The sequence below is a fragment of the Danio rerio genome, chromosome 3, assembly GCF_052040795.2.
Source record: "Danio rerio strain M-AB ecotype USA chromosome 3, GRCz13ab, whole genome shotgun sequence".
Classification (NCBI taxonomy): Eukaryota; Metazoa; Chordata; class Actinopteri; order Cypriniformes; family Danionidae; genus Danio; species Danio rerio.
Genome location: NC_141023.1, coordinates 33855451 through 33879566, shown reverse-complemented (window position 1 = coordinate 33879566; position 24116 = coordinate 33855451). Strand labels below are relative to the sequence as shown.

Sequence of the window (24116 nt, the reverse complement as noted above, 5' to 3'; positions counted from 1 at the left end):
CTAAATTTATAGTTGACACAAAAACCAATCAATAAAATGTATGAAGCACCAATTGCGGCACATTACAATTATTGTTGTAATCCATGATTTTTTAATTGTACTTTTTTTACAATAAAAATTATTCTTTTATTCTAATTATTCTTTTATTCAAACGGCCAAATTCTGACTGAGAAAAGTTTAATGTTTGTTATTTGCTTAATAAATGATAATAGGCTATGGTTTTTAATTTAAAACTCCTTTTCTAATGATGTATGATAATGCAATAGTAATAGATTTGTATTTTAAAATGAGTATTGTATTCATATTTCTTTACTTTAAAACTTTAGGATATATTTTTGTCACATCAAAAAGTGTGGTTATGATGACCATCTGACAAGCTAATACAGATAAAAAATAGTGCTTTAAATACTGTATTTGAACCTCATAGTTAAATAGAAAAATTAGGTATATACCGGCAAAAAGGTCCACTTTTTGAGATAAAAAAACACGCCTTTCAGGCTGGCTACAGGCCTGTATATTGCAATATGAATACAATTTCACAAGATGAATTGAATAAGTATTTTAAAAGAATTCATAATTATACATTCATTGAGATAATTTTTTTGATTTGTTCATTTGCATAAAATATACAAAATTATACAAAAACAAGCCAAATCAAATAAAGCACAGATGAATACAATAGAAAAAAGATTAAATAAAATAAAATAAATAGTGCTTCATGCTTTTCAATGGAGTCTTACTGCATTTAGGCAAGGCAAGTTTATTTACGTAGCACATTTCACACAGTGGTAATTCAAAGTGCTCTACATAAAATACAAGTATACGAAAATAAATAAAAATAATAAAAGTTATTAAAAACAGATTAAATTGTGTTAAAACAGGTTATAAAAGAATGAAAATAAAAAGAAAAACATAATAGTAACAATCTGCCGGACATAGCACAGTGCTCATTCAGTAAAGGCACAGCTAAACTGATGTGTTTTAGTTTTTGATTTGAATGTGCGTAATGTTGGAGCACATCTGATCATTTCTGGAAGTTGATTCCAGCAGCGTGGGGCATAGTAGCTGAAGGTGAATTCTCCGTGCTTTGACGGAACTCTTGGAATTTCTAGTTTATTTGATCCTAAAGATCTAAGTGTTCTGTTAGGTTTGTATTCAAGGAGCATATCTGTAATATATTGTGGTTCTAGGCCAATTAGTGATTTATTGACAAGTAGTATTACTTTAAAATCTATTTGGACTGTAACTGGGAGCCAGTTTAAAGACCCGAGGACAGGTGTGATGTGCTCTGATTTTCTGGTTCTGGTAAGAATCTTGGCAGCAGTGTTCTGGATGAGCTGCAACTGTCTGACTGGCTCTTTTGGAAGGCCACTGAGTAGTCTATTACAGTAATCCACCCTGCTGGTGATCAAAGCATGAACAAGTTTCTCTAAAGCTCTGAACAATTGTTTAGGATTATAAAAAAATCGCACAGTGTGAGCGGGCCTTTAGTCCTCACTGAAAACAATGCATCTAACTATTGCAATGTTTTTGAGACGATAGTATGATTTACTTACTGCTTTGACATGATTACTGAAACTCATATCCGTCTACAGAATCACAAAAAAAATTGCTGAACTTTTTTTGTTTAAACATTGGATGCAGGTTCAGAAAGACAATCAAACGTAAAACATCACCGTTTAGTCTTCATTGTATCAACAATCAAACAAAATCTTTATTTAGGCAGCAAACTTTATCATATCTAATATTAATCTGAACTGTTTTCTGTTTAACAGAGAGATTTTTTTCAACACATTTCTAGACACAATAGTTCTAATAACTCATATCTTATAACTGATTTTATCTGTGCCAAGATGACAGTAAATAATATTGACTAAATATTTTTCAAGACACTTCTTTACAGCTTAAAGTGACATTTAAAGGCTTAACTAGGTTAATTAGATTAACTCGGCAGGTTAGGGTAATTAATCAAGTTATGGTTTGTTCTGTAGACTATCGGAAAAAAATTATATCTTAAAGGGGCTAATAATATTGAAAATATTGAAAATAATATTAAAATGGTGTTTCAAAAAAATGAAAAACTGCTTTTATTCTTGTCGAACTAAAACAAATAAGACTTTCTCCAGAAGAAAAAATATTATCAGACATACTGTGAAAATTTCCCTGCTCTGTTAAACATCATTTGGGAAATATATAAAAAATAGAAAAAAATTCAAAGGGGGCTAATAATTCTGACTTCAACTATATATAATACAAATAATTATTTCTTAAATACATCTTAATGAACCAAATCATGTTATAGTGCTTTAAAAGAAAAAAGCCAAAAAAGAAAATGCTTTACTGTGTATTCTTTAAATTCTTTCTTTGTTTTATGCCATGTCATGTTGTCTAAAATTCGCACTCTAAACCTTGTCCCAAATATGTTAACTTCTTTTTTTAATTGTTGCTTTTTATAAATGTAAACAAGGATTTGTATAGTTATTGCATCTTCTTTTACTAACAGCAAGCCAAATGCCATTCAGATTAACGGCTCCATACATCTTTACATTAGAACAGCAGTTAATTATGAAGAGCATTATCCATTTCTCAGTCTTGGTTAATTGCACATACAGCTGCTGTAAATGTTAAATCTATATTGCTTGCTCACATCTGCGCGCTCATACCTGTATTTTGACCTGACAGTTTGTTAGTGTGGTCTGTTTGTGTGGTTAGGCAGTGACAGATGCTCTGTTGCGATGAGAGCTGGGTAGAGAGAGAAAAAAACAACAACTGCAAGGTGTGTATCTCCATAGCAGCAAGCACAGTCTGGGACCTGGGGATGCACAAAACATCATAAGGTGTCTGTGTAAAGAGTTTCCCTGAGGAGAAACACTCTATGTGTCTGGAGCTCCAGAGGACATGTGCACAAACATAGGATCCCTCTGCGTTCTGAGGCTGCTCCAAATACATTCTCATTTAATGAGTTTAAAAAAATGTTGACAATATCTAAAATGCATAATCTTTTCCAGATAAATATTTTTCCCTGCTGGAATGTAAATGTAGTGGTTAGAAAAACTGAAAAATGAAATCAAAATGTCATATTTTAATTAATCTCCTAAACTGTAACTCGCCCCTTCTTTTTAATTGTTTTGCTTACAGGAGTGGACAATTATTTTGTCATTTTTATATAATATTTTAGAATTATTATATAATTATATTATCACCTCTAAAATGTTTTACAAAAACCAAAATTTCTTAAATAAGCCCCAGAATTATTATTTATTTATTTATTTTTATTTTTTGCTGGCCAGTGCGATTTACATCTCGATGTATAGCTAAAAATTTGATACATTACAAATACATATAAGGCTGCTACTAACATGATACGATGCTATATGATGCAATTCACCACATTACAAATACATATAGGGCAACTACTAATATGATACGATACAATACAATTCACCACATTACAAATACATATAAGGCAGCCATTAATATGATACGATACGATACAATTCACCTTTATCACATTGCAGTGGAATCCAATTTCAATTTAATTCAGCACAATGGGGTTAAATGCAATGTGATGCAATGGAAAAATATTATCGTTGTTTTTTTTTTTTCTCAGTATAAGCTCAGTTTCTCTAAAACTGACTAGCTGTGACATTCCCCCTGATTCTCTCACGTGATCTACAATTCACGCTTCTTCAAACTAATGGATATGTTTGCATGACTTTCAAACATCTATAGATGAACAGTACACCTGTGACATGTCAGTTATGCACTGAGGAAAAACAAAAGTCTCAAATATATTAAATTTGGGTAGACAATATCCAGGCAGAAGCCCCAAAATAGCTCTTGACTTTAAGAGGTTAAGCAGCACAAATATTTTTACTATTTGTTAAATGGATTGGTCGAAATTAAGGACTTTAATTCCTGCTCTTCCTCAGTTGGGCTCTGTAGAGTTGTTACCATAGTCACGCAGCAGCAGTGATGAAAATGCGCTTAAGAAACAGTTGAGACTAAAGAAATCAACCCACATATAAAATATTGGTCACTTTTAAAAAATAAAAGTATTGGACTTTAATCGGTTTTCATTAATGCAAACTGTGGTGCGTTTTCGAAGACCCTTCTCCACCCCAGCTCCACCTGTGTTTAGATCTGCTACGGAGGTTACATATGATTTGTTTGCAGCAGTAGCGTGTTATAATGTCGGATGGCATATCTGTGTATGTGCTGGCAGTAGTAGGTCTCAGTACTTGCTCTGCCATATTTATCAAAGCAGCTGCTGCGTAGCAGATCTATACCGTCAAGACCAAATCAATATTGCCATATTCATAACCATAATAAATTCCGAGCGTTTATGACAGAAATATCTAAAAATTCTTAGATAAAAAAAAAATATTGTTTTGTTCTCAACTTAAGAAGAAATATAAGTCAAAATCTGTCCTTAAAAACAAGCAAAATGATGTACAATGTGTATAAGTGGACTAAAAACAAGACAAAAATTCTAAGTAATCATTTTTTAAATATAAATTCAGTATAAATACAGTGATTAAATACAATTCTATCACTTCTGGTCAACTATAATTCAGACTAAATATTGCAAATCTTATGATGTGACTATTGCGAATGTGCACATTGTGATATCGATGTTGAAACGATATTTTGTGCAGCTCCACTATTATGCATGTCACAATTATGTCATGGAGGTATTTAAAAAAAAAAAAAAAGTTACTGAATGAGTAGAATTTATTTTCTTCCAAATCACTCTGGTCAGTTATACACAAAGTTATTTCCCTATCTATAATTACATCCCATGTTTTATGAACTCTATGTAATTTTCGGACAAACACAGACTGTTTAAAATAAAGCATGAAGCAGAACGTTTACAACCAAGTCGGTCAAAATGACAGATAATGATTTGGTAGCACAATATCAGCCTCCACAGAAGGCCACTAACATGCCATTGAGAGCAAGCCACATTCAATTATATTGACCTCAAAAACCTGTTCCCTCTGTGAGGTCCGATTCACATCTCAAAAACACAATGCCTTTGTCTGGTCTCATAACTCTCTCACAGGTCGAAAGTGGTCCTTTTGATCAAAATAAACCCACTCAGCGCTTTTTGGCCTCTGTTTGAAGTCTCAGCTCATCTTGGAAAGCCTGTCATTACGCGTTAACAGTGTGTGCGGAGTGTGTGTCTGTAGTAGGCGGCGCAGTCGGTGTGCTGTAATTACATTTAAGGTGTCTCCTCTGTACTTACACTCGACTCTGGTCCTGTCATTTTGGTCTACCAAGACTTACCAAGACTTTTTATGCCATGTTTGTACATTTAGTGCTTTCGTCTGTCATGTGAAGTTGGAGAATTGAACATTTAATGTTAGATGTAATTTGTCATCAGTCAGTAAATGAAAGACGACTTGGTGAAAGCGAGAGAGATCAGTGGCATGCTGTGAGATGAAAAATACTTTTCATAAAATATACCAATAAAATAATAATACAGAAAAGCTGGATGTAAAGTGCAGTTGTATTAGTAACATGTAGTTGTATTAGTAACGTGTAGTTGTATTAGTAATTTCCAGCAAATTATTAATAAGCCCCCATTATGTGTTTTTGAAAATGACCTTCCATGCAGTGTTTAACACAGCTTTAAGATAAGTGAAGTATCCAGCTGATGTTTAAATCTGAAAGTGCACCGTGCTTAAAACTATTGCTTCAACTTTCAAAAAGAGTCGGCTCAGAGTGGTTCAAATGAATCTTCGGGGTAACGAATCCTTAGCCATGTCTGCCTGATGTCAAAATGGAACTTAAGCCTCACCCATTTGTTGCGAGAAAATACAAACCCTTGACCCCGCCCACAAATGCTAGAAAGAAAAAGAGGAAGACGAACACTGTAGCAGATCCCAGTTGAATCATGCCACAAAGACGCTGTGCTCTGAAGTGTGAGGGAAAGTTAGTGTTACTTTTGTGAGGAGGCACTGGTAGAAGTTTATTTTTGCAAAAATTCCTCAGCATTATAGCCCCAGCCTTGGGCTGGGTTCCCGACATTTTTCTGAAAGGTGCTTCAGCAATCTCCACGCTTAAAGTGGGGGATTCATTAACCGTTTGTTTAAGGAAGGATCAGAAAAGACTATCCGCTTGTTAAGTGGTGACGTGTTGGTGACGTATGTAATACTGTTTCCAGGTCCAAGCCGCCACTCATTTGAGTTGAGAAATTATTCGTTTATGATCACTTTTAATTCATATCACACATTAAAGTTAATTTTATATAAAGTCATATTGTACACAACAATCTCTGAGCTTGCTGCGTAACAATACTAACATTTTAACAATTTATAAAAAAAATTAATCACTTTTTGGCCATCGGATATTAGGCATGGACATGTATATTGTGATCATGATTTTCGAAAGTATTAAATCGCTTTGTAGACATTTATAATTACCATTTCATGAGTCTCCCCATACAGTTGAATAGATCGCTTGGACCCGGAAGCCGCTTCGCGTGACGTCACACTTAACAAGCATATTGAAGTATGTGACTTTGTCAGAGCTTGACAGGAACTTTACACAGTTCATGGATCAGTTTCTTCCTCCATTTTACAATTTTAAGTTACTTAAGTGCAATTTAAATGGTTTGCCATCTTGTTCTCTGTTGCTTTCAAAAAGTGTATTTATTTGTGTTTTGTTACATCTAACCACTTCACACGGCTTGTACTGGTAACCTCTCTATTTTTTCATATTGCATCTAAAGCCATGTTGAAAATGCAATGCGTGCCGTTTTCTTTACGGATTTAATCGTGTTTTTTAGCTTGCAGTCCTCTGCCGTTTGTCATTGCTATGGCCACTGTCAGCTGTTCCTACACACATGCGTTAGTCAAGTTTCAAAATAGTTCAGCTTTTGCCACTGTGTGGATTAATACTAAATGTGTGTCAGAGTTAAGAATGGAGCGATAAGCTGGTGTTAAACTGCATTGTTTTAAAGCACTTCTGCATTGGGCTCATACACATACTCTGCACTCTGACTACTTCAATATTGTTGCTAAGCTGTGGTGGGCGATTCTCTGTCTCGCGCTGAACGCAGTTGACCAATTGTAACAGACTGGGTCATCGGACCAATCAGCACAGATCGTGCTAAGGAGGGGTTTGGGAACAAACGAATCACTGAACGAATCATATGGAAGTTGTTGGGATAAATAGGTAAAAATAAATGCATATTTTAAGACAATGAAAGGTTTTTTTTGACCTTGCATGTGTATCAGCCTAATGTTGGAGACTCCTAAAACCAAAATATGATCTTTCATAATGCACAATAGGGTCCCTTTAGCCAAATATAACTATATATATAATTTTTTCAAGTTATGTCAGGCTCTTACATGTTTTATTCTGTAGAGATCTCGAAAATGGATGAAAAAACGTGTCTAAATATGTTGCTGGTTGATTATCTAATTCATGCTGCTCCTTATATTGCAATAGTTCTTCTATAAAGCATTTAATAAAATGCAAATAAAATGAACACCATAAAGTGTGCACACATCAGCCTTTCAAGACTTTACACCATATTCAAACCCTTAGCGTTTTAATCTGACCTGTAAGGAATTTAAGAATGTAACCTTTGTTGGAGTATTTAATTTGTCGTCAGTCTGTAAATGAAGACGTCTTCATGAAAGCCAGAGAGATCAGTGACGTACTGTGAGATGGAAAATACTCCCTCGGGCTGATGTCTAATATGCGTTTTTCTCTCTTTTTCCCTTTGTAATGAAATGCTGCATAATTCACTGGGAATTCACAGTGCATCTGAGCTGTCTCACAAACACGTATCTTTAATATCTAATGTGTCCTCCACAAAAGAAGCTGATGTTTGCTTTTTCCTGCATCAGTTTTGTGTTCCGTCTCTAGAGCAGTGCTGGGTTTGAGAACACATCCCTTGCAGCTTTTATTATTTATCTGAGTGGCATTGTGCTTATATGTTTGCTGAAATAATATATTAGTTGATGGATTTTATTAAATTTTAGTCTTAACTGTTTCTGTTGTGTGTTGCAAGCCAAATTAGTATTGGTATTGGTAGTATTAGTAGTAGTTGTCATAGTAGTAATAATAATAGTAGTAATAATAAATAATGAATAATAATAATAATTATTAGGGATGCTTCGATTGATCGGCCAGAGATCGGTAACGGCTGGTAATCGCATTTAAAGTCTCAATCGGTACTCGCCAATCTGGCTGATTTCATGAACCGATTGCAAGTGTTTGTTTATCAGCAGAGGAAGACACACATATATACAGATGTGCATGTATACATATATATATATACAAATATATACAAATGTGGTGTGACCTCTGTAATCATCCCCATCTTGTGTCCAACCACATGACCTCTCCCAAAAGCTCTGCAAATCTCCCACATATATCTATTATTTTCTGTTAAGCTGCTTTTGTCCACACTAAATGGTTATAAGAGACATGTTCAAGATTATATTCAGTAATAATAATGTATAGGGTTATATGCAGCAACCTTAGTTTATTACAAAGTTGCATAAATCTTATAGCATCAGAATCTGCACTCTGTATCTGCCAATCACCATGACAAGTAACCGATACTCAGTTTCACCTGCGAAAATTCTGATCGGAGCGTCTCTAATAATTATTATTATTAGTATCGTTACACGTGTGATTTAAGAAGAAGAAAAAGAAGAAGAATTTGGAGGGACCTATTATTATTATAATTATAATAAAAAATGAATATATAATGAATAATAATAATCATTATTATCAACAATAGTATGGGATTTAATAAAAATAAGAAGAAGAAGAAGTAGAAGACGAATTTGGAGGGATCTATTAGGAACCGATTATTGTTATTATTATTATTATTATTATTATTATTATTATTATTATTATTATTATTATTATTATTATATTATTATTGTTATATTGGTTTATTATTTAACATTTTGATGGCATTGGTAATTGTTTTTGGTGTATTGTTGTTGGTATATTTTATTATTAGCAATAGTTGTTAGTAATATTACAGTTTGGTATTGCACCAAAATTAATTTTTTTGATAGAGCTTAACTCTGGTTGCTGTGGTATTGTAACCAATCTCAATCCTGGCCAAATTTGTGCATCAGGGTCTGGGCAGTGTAAAATGGTTTTACACATAAGTATCGAGTGTGTATCAGAGCGACAGAGCTTTAAAATAAGCCTCAGTTAAAAGGCTTTAATTAAAACTTCTCACTTCACTTGAATCCCATAACTGTATAATTGCTTGAGGATTTGTGTTGCGTATCTGTGTTCAGTGTTCAGAGAGCTGGATTTGGATGCATGCAGTCTCCTCTTTTTTTTTTCCTCGTCTTCTATTGGAGGACTCGTTTCCACCTCCCTCCCCCTTCCGCTCTCAAACCTTTCCTCGGTAGTGCTGTGTTGTCATTGGACAAGCACTGACAGTTTCCACAGAAGCTTCCAGAAAGCCCTTTATCAAAAGGGCCAAAAACTGCAGCTTTTTTTTCTACAACCCTGGGGCAAAAGTGTGAAAGACAGAATATGCAGGTACTTCCAGCATAATTAAGGGTAATTAGCCATGCGTCCAGGAGTGCATATGCCTCCTGTAGCACATTCATAATCGGCTATAACACCGGTATATGAGAGGAGGACGGGGAAATCTGAGGCGATTGGTCGGCGCTACTCGTGGCAGGCAGGCTGAGCTGGACTTAATCAGGGATTGGCGTCACCGATTCCAGCTTAGCACTGCGACTGCGCCACTGGAGAGCGTCTGTGCTGCACACATGCCATGAAGGAGAGCATGAGGCCACGGCTGGGGGAGGGACTTTCGTCTGAGGGAGAGAGAGAGAAAGGGAGAAATTAAAAGGACATGCTCATGCTAGCTCAGTGTCACTCTGGGCCTCTACAGAGCATTATCTAGAGTGTATGTGAGCCTTTATTCTGCCAATAAGAGAGATGAGTGTAGAATGCTGCTCGCCTGGTTACCACAAACCCTATTTAGTGAAGAACTTGGGCTTGTGTGGTTCCAGTTTGACTTTCATGTGACAGAAATCACTGTTTTTTCAATGAAAAGGATGAAAATGAGGCTGTGAGGGAGCGATGTCATTTCAGTTTAGACGTATAGGACACTAGATTGAGGGTTGATGATTTATGTTTAAATCACAGCCTACAGTTTTCCCACACTTTTGAATAGACAGCTAAACAAAGCAAGTTTGAATGGTTTAAAAATATATATACAGTTGAAGTTAGAATTATTAGCCCCCCTTTGAATTAAATTTTTTTATTTTTTAAATGTCCCAAATTATGTTGAACAGAGCAATAAAATTTTCACAGTATGTCTGATAATATTTTTTTCTTCTGGAAAAAGTCTTATTTGTTTTATTGTGGCTAGAATAAAAGCAGTTTTACGTTTTTTAATAGCCCTTTTAAGGACAAAATTATTAGACCCTTCAAGCTATATTTTTTCCTGATTGTCCACAGAACAAACCATCATTATACAACAACTTGCCTAATTAACCTAACCTGCCTAGTAATTTGTTTTATGTAAAGTGGATTCCTTCAAGTTGACGTAAAAGCATACCGTTTCAAGGTCCAAGCCTCTACTCATTTATATCAAGAGTACAATCTCAGCAGTCATTTTTAAAACCGTTTATTTATTTCACACATTTACACTAGTCTTCAAAAAAGAAAATGAAGTGATTGGAGATTAAAATGTAGCACCATGATTTTTCTTCTTTCCAGCACAGTGAGTATACATTAAGCGCAGTGTGTTGTTGACCTTTGTAATTTACGTTATGTCTGAGCAGAAGCTATTTTATACATAAAGCTATTTTGCAATCATTTTGCACTTATGTATAGGTATTGTATAACTAATAACCAGTGGTGTAAAGTAACAAATTACAAATACTCAAACTACTGTAATTGAGTAGTTTTTCTTACTAACTGAAATATTCTAAGTAGTTTTAAATATGTGTACTTTTACTTTCCTTTAAGTACATTTTTAGTGCAGTATTTGTACTTTTACTCCACTACTTTTCTTCAACCTGCAGTCACTACTTTATTATTTCTTGTCTATGGGGATTAGAAAAATCAGTCCTGCGATTCCTGTCCAATCAAACCGCATATAGAAAGTAAATTGCATCATACTGAACAACCTTAAGACATGGACACTTAATAAATGCAGCAAACCGTTTGGAAGCATTAAAAATATCCAAGAAGATGTCCAAAATCTTTACACGCAATGACCCAGAGACTGTTTAGATGCAGATCACCTTTGAGAAAATGATAGATGTTGACTGTATAATGACCAAAATGGCCTTAAACATCCAGCAGGCACAAGACGTCAACATGACATCAGATTGACGTTGTACATCAACGTTTTGGGGACGTTACATTTTTGTTTGAAAATGAAAATCGAGTTGACATCAGAACCCAATTTAAGGCCGACATCAATGTCCAATGTCCAACCTAAAATCAACCAGATATCAAAGTCTAATGATGTTACAGCTTGGCGTTGTGTGGACGTTACCATTATGACATCTATCAGATGTTGGATTTCGGTTGTCATATCTGACGAGCAAATGTCAGTATTTGACGTCAAGATGACCTTGATTTAAGATGTTGGCTCAATGTTGGATATTGGTCACTTTCTAACAACCTAAAATCAACCAAATATCAACGTCATTTGAAGTCGTTATTGAACGTCAAAATAACGTCCGTAGATGCTGGCTAAACTTGAATTTTGGTCACCTGATGCCTAAATCTAACCTAATATTAAGGTCTTATGACATTGTGTGCCTGCTGGGCAATAACTAAATGCACTACAGAATATTACGTTTACACACATTCACAAATTACATGTAAAGGCATAAGCTTTTACAGCGTAATACTCGCTACTTGCTACTCTTGAGTACTTTTGAAACGTCTGCTTTTTACTCACACTTTGAGTAATATTTACAACAGATACTTTTACTCTACTTGCACTACATTTTTAGGCCAGTTATGGTTTTTTACTTGAGTATGTTTTTTTAGTACTTTTACCACCACTGCTTATAACTATACATCAGTAGCTTTAAGTTGCAAAATAATTTGCATAATTTAAAAATGTTTTAATGATGAGAATGTGATTTGTCAATGTTAATTCCTTACAAGCTTTCAATTTCCATTAACTGGTTGCATAACTATGTATTTTTTATGTCATAATTTTTTTATTTGACGTGTTCTCTACACAGTGGCTCAGTGGTTGAAGGTTGCTGCTTCAATCCCGGCAGGGTCAGTTGGCATTTCTGTGTGGAGTTTGCATGTTCTCCCTTTGTGGGTTTCATCCGCGTGCTCCCCCACAAGCTTGCGCTATAGGTGAAATGAATGAACTAATTTCGCCATAGTGTACATTATGTGTGTGGATGTGTGTGTGTGGATGTGTGTATGGATGTTTTCCAGTACTAGGTTGCAGCTGGAAGGGCATCTGCTGTGTAAAATATATGCTGGATAAGTTGGCGGTTCATTCTGCTTTAGCGCGACCCCCCGATGAATAAAGAGACTAAGTCTAAGAACTAAGGAAAATGAAATGAAATAAAGCTAAATTTGATGTGGTCCACCTATGTATTTTTTCAGTGCATCATTGTAGATCCATCATTATATCCGTTTTGATATTAAACTCTTTCTTACTCTGTCTAAAAGTGTGAAAGCTCCCAAAATCAATAAAAGCCAAGAAACCTATATTGAAAGCTTTTTCCCCCTCTTTAAGCATCTGTTGAGTTTATCCCCCAGCAGAATCAGCATCTCCCCCGTCAGTGAGCTAGGAGTGTGTTACGTAAGTCCGGCACTCATTCACGCAGATGCTTGTGCTCTTTCTGCTTCATCTTTGCCACAGCCTCAGGCGAAGATCTGCCTGGATCAGACTCTCTGATGGCTAATTGTGTAACCGTTTCTACCTCCTCCACAACATGGATTGGTTAAGATAAACGGCACTTTTATTCCTATTCGTCTCTCTTTCTGACAGCCCTGTTGTGTCGGCACAAGCTGTGATTGCTATAGACAGGCAAAACTGGCGACCTTAATGGTCCTGCACCCGCTCATCCCTCCTGAATCCTTCCATAGCCATCCCTCTAAAGACACTTCCTGTTTGCTTTCATTATGGCATGTGCTAAAATTAACTTTATCCTTCCCTCTCCCCCTTCTCTCTCTCTCACTCTCTCTCTCTGTGTCTTTCTCTCGCTCTTTCATCTCTGTGTCCACAGTGCCAGACTCTGCCAAGCCCAGCCCCACCCCTCCTCTCCCCAACAACCCCAGCATCGCCACCAACCCTCCCGTGCCCTCAGCCAGCAGCAGCACTGGTGGCAATGGCAAGCGCGCACCCTCCGGCAACAACCAACAGCAACAGCAGCCGCCGGCAGCCCCTCGCTACCCGCCCAGAGAGGTGCCCCCTCGTTTCCGTCAACACGAACACAAGCAGCTACTGAAGCGAGGCCAACCTCTGCCCATCGGGAGCACAGCTCTTGTGCAGCCCGCGTCCGCCAGCACTACACCTCAACCCTTCTCCTGCCAGACCAATCCAGGTCAGCTTCTCCTCTATGATGTACATGAGACAGCCTGCTGAGTCAGGGTGCAGTCTAGAAAACACTCACACCCCTTTGAGTTGGCTGTGGTTGGTGATTAATGTGGTCTCTTTGGTCATTTTGTTTTGTTATATAGCATGAAGGTGGAAGTGCTGGTTGTGGCATTTGGATGCTGGTTTTGGGGAAATCGGCCCGTGCTTAAGTAGCACGATTGTAATGAATAACTTTTTTTTATGCCTTATTTAGATGCGACAGTAGCAGGACAGACAGGAAATCAGACAGGGACCTGGAAAAGAAAAGGATCTTTAGTCAGGATTTGAACTTTGGGTCACCTAGAGTGCATCTATACATGTTGGAGCACATGGCTATTTGTTGATCATAATAGAGACTTGGCAATGCAAACCACAAGTAAATCTTTCAAATGGTGCACAATATGTCAATATGCCATTTTTATTGGCTAATATGATTTTTTTTGTGTGTTATTATAATTGGCCAAATATATTAAAGTTATATTTATATGAAAACAAATTATTCTGCCCAGCTAATGCATTACAGATGCATGATGCAGGCTGTAAGGGGTTTTGATTGGTGCATATGTTTATGTATAAGTATTTAGGCATAATTATGTGACATGCTGCATGGAAATGATGAGCAGAGTTTTTTTCTTCTGTGAAGGAAAAAAATAGGACATCGGAATTGCAATTTGTTGATAAAAACATCTAGATCAGGAGTGGCCAAACTTTTTCCATGAAAGGCCAAAATCCAAACTTCATTGAGGGCTGTGGGCTGAAGGTAAATGTAGGAAACTGTATTACATTTAAGTTGCTATGAGTAATTTCCAAATTAATTTTTTTCTAAGATATAAAACAAAACTAGAAAACATTGCATTATATGAACTAATGATGTATAATAAAAAATACTTTATTTTGATAGTCCATTTGTTGAATTTAAGTTGCGTCTACATGCCTAATGTACAGTAATTCTCAATAGATTATTAGTAGACTGTTAGATTGGGATTAGGGTTAGTAATTAGGGTTGGTTCTTATAGTCAGTTAAATGTCTATTTAGCAGCAGTATCAACAGATACTAAGCAGACAGTCTGCCAATACTTAAATGGACCATCAAAATAAAATGTTACAGTAAAAAAATAACTTCCTGTTTACTACACAATATAGTTCAATGCTGAATACACAAGTTGAGCTTTTGCATTGATTTGCTGCCAATGTTTTGTGCATCATCCTATATTCATTGAGGGACAGTATTTACTTTTTTTAACGGATTCATTTACAACATTTAACAGAAACTTTTTATTTCAGTTTGTTCTTTTGTAGCTCAACTCAACAATGAAACAAACAAACAAACAAACAAAAAAGGTTATGTTAAATTCAATATGATGATCTCTGTTAAAGGCATTCTCCCCAATGCTCCCTATCATTCTCCTGCTCTTTTTGGATAGAATGGTGGGCCAAACCAAAGGTATGGGCCAACTTTGGCCCGCGGGCCCTAGTTTGGACATCTCTGATCTATATGCTTCATTGCAGTTTCCTTGTTTTCTGCTGTTTAGTATACAACATTTAAACTGACACTTCTTATATTTTTTAAATCTTAAGCCATCTGTCACTCAAATGGAGTGACCGCAGCAATTTACTAATGACAACAATACAGTCAATTCCCAATGAGGATGTTTCACCCAGAGAAGTAAATTTTGAAGGGATTTCAGTTTTATGTTGATGTTATTTTTAATTTTCGTTTATTTTATTTTTTTAGAATTGATCTTTGCAGTAATTTCTGCTTTGCTCTGGGGGTCACACTTTGCATGAATAAAATGTTACAACACAATGAAGCCAGGAATATCTGCAGATGTTATTTTAAGACATTAAAATAGCAACGAAAATGGCTGGGTTATACAAATGTTTTTCTAATTAATTAACAAGATATGAAAATGTCCTACTTATTTGTGTTTGTTTACTCCAAACCCTTTTTATTAAAGTGAGAGGATATTCACTAATTATTTGTTAAAACACAAGACGCAAGTAGTAGAATTGATTTATTTTTTAATTTTGACTTCAGCTTCTAGTTTTTGAGCTGTGTGTCGTCCAAGACACTGCAAAAATCTTGACACACACACAGAGCAAAGATGTCTGTCTTCTAAAATGCCTTTGACTGTGAATTAAAAGTCTGATAAAATGATTGCAGTAAAATCAGAAATCATTTTCTGTGTGTGAACAGCCTCTCATGATTGTGGCTCAAAAGATGTGGTTCAATAGGCAGCAAAATAGCCTAATTAGTTTATCACAGACAGGGTCCTGTTCAAATCTCCTGTTGACATTTAATCAGTGTGCTTTTGTTATGTAGTTTTGTTTGAGCTCACTCATGTGTGAATGTGCAATAGTCGTGGATGCTGTTTTTTTTCTGCTGCCTTGCTTTTGCAGGCAAAGAAAGCAAGGTGGAGAGAAGCGCCCTTGCTGAGCTGTGCTTTGCTACTTCCTGTGTTTGGAGGCGTATGGGTGTGCCAAGACTTGTAGTTTGTACGTGGACTTGGCAGTCTTCGGCTGTGTGTCTGTGGCTTGTCGATCGCAGTGGCGGAGCGAAAGAATGAGTTTGAGAGGAAAAAGGAGAGATGGCAGACGATCAGCTCTGTGGGCTGGGGTGATTCACAGCTTACAGTAAATGTGCGTGATTCAGAAGGAGTCTCCTGATTGGCATGGCAGATATATGGGCTGGCTTGTGGACTGTTTTTAATTCTCTTCCCAAAGTATCAATTGGCTCTTGTTTATAAGTTGAAGGAATCATTCTTTAGTTTTGGTTAGTAGCAAGACCAAGTTCAAAAATCTAGTAACTTATCTTGCTAAGCCATTTTTCCCATCATTATGCACACTTGATGTGACTGAAATACTTGGCAGAAAAATCACATTATTTAAATTGTTTCAATTCAACATGAGTGGCACTTGCCTGTGCTCGTACTTTGTAAAAACCTTACATCACAGGTATTGTAGTCTGATTTCCGGATTCCCAAACAAATGGCTTCTATCAGCCACTTCTTTCGAGTGAGACTTAATGAACCGAAATAATGCAGTGTGACTGCTGTTGTCCACTTCTTGAATTAGGTCTGTTCTTTTAATTGTATCGAACGCTTAGTTTATGTATTCTAGTTACTGTTACTGGTTGTTTCAGTTTTTTGTTTTTGTATTACTTATTTACTACACAACCTCATAAAAGACTGAGTAATTGAGTCTGTATAAAACTTTTTTTGTTTGCAGAAATCTTTTTATTTTATTTATCATAATTACTATTAATATTACTGTTATTATTATTATTGTTGTTGAATATTCTTATTATTTGGCAATGCAGTTTGTAAATATGGCTGGCAGAAGGGCCAATTTTTTTGCTATTTATGTTATATATTTTTTTAAAAATAATATATGGATGAAAAGACTTTTTTTTTTACACTGACTGTCTAATTTTATCTAGTAAAACAGTGCTCATATTAAATTCTATGAAAACAAATATAGTGAATGCTATGCGTTATGTGCAAAAAAGGTTATGTGTACACTGTAAAACCCAGTGGTCAACTTTATCAAATGAAATGAGTGTAGTTAACTCCATTTACTGAAAGTTAACTCATTTAAAAAGACTTTTAAACTCAGTGTTGAAGGTGATGAGTTAATTAAATACCTCATTACTTCAACTTAAATAGAGTAAGTTCACCGTACTCTTAGCTTTTGAAGTCAAATGGTTTGTAGAAATCGGTTTTCTTAGTTTTGAGTTGCCTTAACTTATTTGGTTTTACAGTACTCAGTTGGTTTGAGTTCTCTTCATTTATTGGGTTTTACAATGCTCGAATTGCTTCATTTATTCAAATGGATTAAGTTCACAGTACTCATTAGGATTAGTTTTTAAATTTTAAATGGTTTGTTTCAATCGGTTTTGAGTTACCTTAACTTACTGGGTTTAACATTTTAAACCTTGTGTATAAACTGTGTTTGTACAGTATGTTTGCCTACGCTATTAGGAATGCAACGATTAACCGATTTCACTATTAACCACGCTTTAATTTGTCATGGTTAATTAATCGTAAAGGCTTTTTTTTAACACCACGTTTCTGCACGGAACAAAACTGCTGCAACTAAATAAAGTTATTCAAACTGTGTGCTAGTAAGCTTGTACACTGACTAATACGTACACACATTGGATTAACTATGGCTGATGCTTTTAACTAAGGGCCGATCACATATTAAGTCTTTTGCGCGCACAAGTTTACTATTTCCAATGGAGGTGCATATTGGGAGCGATGCGTTCCCAAGTGCATGTATTTGAAAGTATGCTGCGAGCGCAACGTGAGTCACATGACAAGAACTGACCAATTAGCTTCATACTTTGCATAAAATATACACATTTCAATTATTATTCTATTCTATTATTTATTCTTATTTTTATTAATTCCTTTTTTTATTCTATGTTCTTTCATTTATTTTTAGTGTAAAATTATTGGGGTTTTTTTAAATGCAAAAAAATTTTTTTTTTTTTAACTCTAAAGAGAAATGGACTACTGTTTGTTTTTATTATTATTTTATGCTGTTTGAATTGGTTACTGAGCATCAATAAATAACTCTAAAATATAAAAGTTTTCATGTAATTTTCTAGATTAGTAGTGTTTTGAAATGAATGAATGCATAATTATTGTGGTAACTGTTGTGGTAATGTTCCTAGACTAAAATACAAGTGTACAATGTACAAGCAAAATCTATAATCGTTGCATTCCTATACACTACAGTGCAATATATAGGAGCAGATGTAATTGCATAACTTAGTCTGGATACTTATCATATTATTAATATTATTATAATAATAATACTTAATAAAATAATATGTTTTGCCCTAATTTTAAGACAGCATTGCATTTATGGCAGTCCCAGAATGTATATTGATGGTTTTAAAACCTACCTATGCTTCCATTCCTTTTCCTGCTGCCTGCCGCCTGCTGCCTCTCCTTGTTGAGTTGGCTTTTGTGTATGTTTTGAGCCGGCACGTGCACTGAGCTGTGGTTCCGCTGGATGTTACTTAACGCACATTGCCTAGCGAGTAATAAGAGCTCCCAGCTTTCTCTGTGTGTGTGTTTTTACAGGAAGCCGCTGGAATGTAGCCGAATGGCCCATAGCTCAGCTTTAAGCCAGCAACAGCAACACAGAGGCTGTATTCATTTAGCTTGTCACTTTTGCTCCCCCCATCTTTCCTACAGTCATCGCATGGCTATCTAATGTAAAATGGCCCGTGGGACGGAAATTATTTTCAACCTATCATCAGAAATCAATGGTTTTTAACTTTTTCGCATGGCCTGATGCCCCACTTCCAAGTGATTTCTGAAAGAGTAGCATTTTTTATTATTGAATACAGTGAAAATGTCAATATTGAAGTAAATTTCAGTTTTAAATAAAGACTTTCTATTAAAGTGTATTGAAAAAATGAGTGTTTCTTAGATAAGCAAACTTTAAGCAGCAATTAATGCTACATCCTTCAATGTCACCCCATCTTTTAGAAATCATTTTAATGAAACCCATTAAAGCCATAATTAATTCTTTTACAGAATACCTTGAAATTAGATTTTTTTTAAAGAAGAGTGTTTAAAAAAATTTTAAATAAATTATAGCATAGTATTTCATATTATTAATAAAAGTTTGACTATTTAATATATAAAAAAGTCCAAACTTTCAGTTTATTGAATCCTTAATAAAGGAAAGTATTTATTTCAGAAATTAGTCTTACTGTCTCCAAACTTCAATGGGAAAACATGTCAAAAACAACTTGGTGTCTTATTTTGCTTTTGGCTATAGTTAAAGTTAGATAGAATCCATAGTGCCTGATTGAGTGTTATTTCTATTACTGACATATGTACTAGGGAACCATCTCAGCCTCTTATAGTCACAGGTGACTCTTTTGGATCTCTGTGGTCTGATTCATCAGATAGAAATATCTGTCAACATTGTTCAGTTTCTTTTAGTACTCCAGCTTGCAGTATTAGGGGATTATGGGGTATATATGGTTGTCTTGAGTCAGTATTTTGCAGTTTAGTTTGATGCTGTCAAAGGCAAGCTCTTGAATCGCATTTTTCACCTTTAAAAGTGCAATATGTAATTGTGTTCAGAGTAGGGCTAGGAGATTTGGCCTAAAATCTAAATCTCAATCAATCAAACATTTTACCTGGATTATGGTTAATGAATTTAATTATTTATTTATTTATTTATTTTTTTTATTTTTTTTTTTTTGCCGTCATATTTCACTGACAGCTTTTGTACAGCAAATATGCTCACATATTACAACTGAGACATTTCTGAATGAAGCATTACTTGATTTTTATATAACTGAAGGAAACACACTATCTACTTTCTATGATTATTTATTAAACATCCGTGTTGAATCACTGAAATGAAAACACAGTGTAAAACTAAGTCACTTCTTATAAAAAAAGAAAGTAAAAATAAATAACTTGCATTTTGTAAACAAAATAAATTTTAGTGTTTTTTTTCATATTAAAAGTATTAAAAGTATATTTGCATTTATTGCATCTTCTCATGTAAATAAGAATTTTAATGTAGTGGAAAATATGCCATCTGAAGGTATCTCTGGTGCAGCTTCCAATCATTGTCAATGTAGTGCAACTTGTAATGCAACTTGACCTGAGATCAGGTGTGGCTGTAAAGTAGAAAGTCTCTTCACATCCTGATAGCAATTATTCATATATGTGGTTTAAATGTATTTATATGCATTTTAATATCTGTTCAAGGTGTAGGACCAAGTTTATCCAATCAAAATGTGCGGTCTGAACCAAAATATGTACTTGCGTACCTCTGCGCACCCTGTTTACGCAGAAAAGATTACACTATCTGCTCATTCATAGACACTGTTCAGACAAAGAATGGCAGGCAAACATCAATCTACTTTTTTAAAGTTTAATTTTGTAATTAATAACTATACTATTAGTTTTCTCTCTGGTGAATGTTACGTGATGTATTGCAGTGATGTTATCTAGTGTGCGCATTAGGGCAGCACGATATTGGAAAAATTACACATTGTGATATTTTTTTAATTCTGCGATATATATTGCAATATGAATAGATGACTTGAATAAATGATTGTAAAGAATCTGTAATTTTAGATTCTGTAGGGAAATGCATATAATATAATAAACAATATACAAGCATAGAGAAATAAAAAATTAAAAGTATGCTAATTAAATAAACAGCGCTTTATTGTATTCCGAAGAGTAGAGATGTATTCAGGTATACAGGAATTGAACAATCAAATGTAAAATAATGCTGAATAGTCTTTGTTTTATAAACAATTCAGTAAAATGCATCTTTTTTTAAGTTACAAATGGTACATTTTCTTGTGTCTGAATTCTTTTAAAACCCCCACACAGTTATAGGGCTCAAAAAACACAAACTAAAACACCTATAATATATAATTCAGACTCAACTTTGCATATACTCGCTATGTGACTATTGCGAATAATCACATTGCGATATCCATGCTGAAACGAGTAATTGTGCCAGTGTCTTGCAGATTTTAGCTCCAAACTTGCCTCAACACACCTGCATGAATGTTTCTAGAAGGCCTAGCAAGATCTTGATTAGCTAGCCTAGGTGTGTCTGATGGGGTTGAAACTAAACTTTGAGTTTGGACACCCCTGACATAGACTTTCAGTCCTATTAGGCTGACATTAGCATTTTTTAAAATCTCCTAATGCACCTTTAAGCTCTGGTGTATGTGTTTGGGTTTGGGTGGTTCAGTGCGGTTCTGTGGAGTACTTTACAACTTGCAGCCCTGCTTTGCCTGGGAATTATCAGCTCATTATAGGCCTGTTTGCCTTAGAGAGTCCTGTGTTCTCTTCCCCCAATAAGCCACCAAACAGACCTGAGTGCTGGCACTGGTCCCAGCCACACAAACTTTCTCTCATTCTCTTTTCCTGTCACACCCACACACATTTACATGCATCCTACCAACGCCAACAATGTTGTGACCAGGAAATGAAGTTGAGCTGAGAGAGTCTAGCTTTAGAAATGATAATGAGGATTTCCTCATATTCAAATGCTTTAAAACTCTCAGCTTTCCAAAAGTAATGACATCAAGAGCTAAAAATAAGATTAGACTGCTTTGCTTTAAGGCAAGCTAGAATGGATTTTACAAAGAACACATGCACATTCAAACTCTGAGATAAAAAAAAAATGATAGGTCTGAAATCTTATGACAGAAACATGCTCTGTTTACACTGTTTTATTGGCTGACAAGATAAGTCCTTGTTGTCATGCCTTAGTTCTGTTATTATCTGTTCAAGTCGCCCCCTGCTGTCTGGTTCTGGTGCTTGTCTTGCTCTTGCCTGTTCTGATGTCATATGCTGCCATGGATGAGCACAAGCATGGTTTTGTACATCAAGAGTGATGGATGTTGCATAAGACCCTCGTGCACGCTGCTTCCTCCCCCTACACTCCCACCAAGTATCTTTGCAACTGACAAATGGCTATGTCAGCCAAGCACCCCTATTCTTCACTTCAATGTTCCACTGCTGTTTAGTTGTACATGGATGCATACAAGCACAGGGCATGAATTCATAAGGCAGCATATGGTGCTGTACTTTGGGTCACAGTTTATGTTTCCAGTAACACAGGATATGTTTTTTTCTTTTTTAATAGTTGGAACAATGGAATTGCAGTGGAAAGAACAGAATGCAGTGTCTCAACTTGAGATTTATCCCTGAAAACCAGCAAGATGTGGTGCAACTGCCCATTTTGAAAATTTATATTTTAATTATGAATATAGTGAATATATGAAATGTATTTTTGGTGCATTTGAACAAAACAGATTTATTAAACAGTTATATTTATTAAAATAATAATTTTTACATATTTAGAAACTGACAGATAATACAATTAAGTTCAAGCAAAATATTAATTAACTACAACCTACAAAATTTTTATTTCATTTAAAAAAACAAATAGCTTCTCTTGATTTTTACTCTTTTTTTTTTTATTTGTATTTAATATTTTTCTATAACATATTTTGTTAGATAAGTTCCAGATTTGGCTTCAGTAATGACTAATCTTATTTATATGCACAAATATATTATTGTATAGCCTACTATTAAAAATATTTTAAAAGATTGATTTTCGAGTGGCGTACTTATATATGCTGAGCATGTTGTTTTCATTTTGTGCTAAAACCATAAAAGAAAATACATTTTAAATGTACATTTTGTGTAATATGTGATTCTGTAATTAAATACATTTCTAAATATTAAATAAACATAAATTTAACTAAATTAAAAAAGATGCGTAACTGTAGTTAAAACAAAGATTAGTAAAATTTAAACAGAAAAATAAAATTGATTCCAAATTTTCAAAAATGCAAAGTTTTTTATTAAAACTGAAATCAATCGAATAACTCTACAGATGTCTTTTTGTTTACATAGTACAAAGTTGTGTGTAATTATAATTTGGGGGAACATATTAAGTTTTTTATAAACAGTAAATTGTGGATTTCTTACCAGTTTAGCAATAACGTTAGAACACCTCCAATCATAGCAACAAATGGCATCCTCTTTGTTTTAAAAGATGTTGTTCAACATGACAAGCATATATTTCAGATTTCTTTCTGAACTCATTCTGTTCAAGTCATACTGCTGCATATGTGATAGATGTTCAATAATCATTGTGCAAAAAATTGTGCTTGTCTAGTTGCGGGTTAGTAAATTCAAGGGCTGCTTGATTCTGGCTAAAATGAAAATCACAATTTTTTTTTGCTTAAAATAAAGACCACGATTTTCTCACGATTCTGTAGATGTAAAATAAATCGAGATCACAAATCAACATCACAAATTCTTTCGATTAATTGTGCAGCCCTAGTAAAGTCCCATCTTTTTCTCTTCCCCGTGTGCATCGTGCTGTCTGGAGAGAGTACTCTGGCACTCTTAGTATAATAGTTATAATAGGCACAAATAAAATCAACCCTTTAGTGTTTTGCTTGTGAAAGCAAACACATTTATATTTTCTTGTTTGAGTTTTTGTAAAGGGTCATTTGCAGACAAGGGAATAATCAATAATGAGGCTTTTATTACATCACTGCATTTCTGGCTAGAAAAAGCTAACATTGAGTTGGAGTATAATAAGAGTCTGTTCTCTTCGGACTTTGGTGTATTGTGTACATGGGAGGCTCTGGGATCATTTGTAAACAATGCCCTCCTTGATGCCAGGAGCTAGTGTGCTTCTGTAAGTGTTCATCTTGTTTTGCGAATTTCTATCTCCAGTGCTGGAGCCATCCCTTCTTTTCTCCCAGCATGCATGCTTTCCGGTTGTCTTTCTCCTCTGCATCATTAAAGCATGGGCACACACTGCATAGACATTTAGCCCTTGGCTACCTGCCTGCCTCTATGTGAGCTTTATTTGGTGCGTTTATCCTGTTTCCTATTCATGCTTTGAAGTGTTGTTTTCCTGTAAACTTGGTGACAACAAGCTACCACTTCACACACACCCACCGTACATTTAATATTACAAGAACACTAGATAAAATCAAGCAGTACACCAG

General features: G+C 35.0%; 1 protein-coding gene across 8 annotated transcripts in view; it reads left to right on the top strand.

Moving 5' to 3' along the window:
• Positions 1 to 24116, top strand: part of tnrc6c1 (trinucleotide repeat containing adaptor 6C1) — a 77778-nt gene that overhangs the window by 33188 nt on the left and 20474 nt on the right. For 4 of the 8 annotated variants that reach the window (XM_087244759.1, XM_087244758.1, XM_087244757.1 and 1 more), the window contains exon 4: positions 13224 to 13541. The exons of the other annotated variants lie outside the window; for them this stretch is intronic. In XM_087244759.1, the coding sequence (XP_087100885.1) occupies positions 13224 to 13541 (318 nt within the window). The remainder of the gene's footprint in view (positions 1 to 13223; positions 13542 to 24116) is intronic. 8 annotated transcript variants of the gene reach the window in all.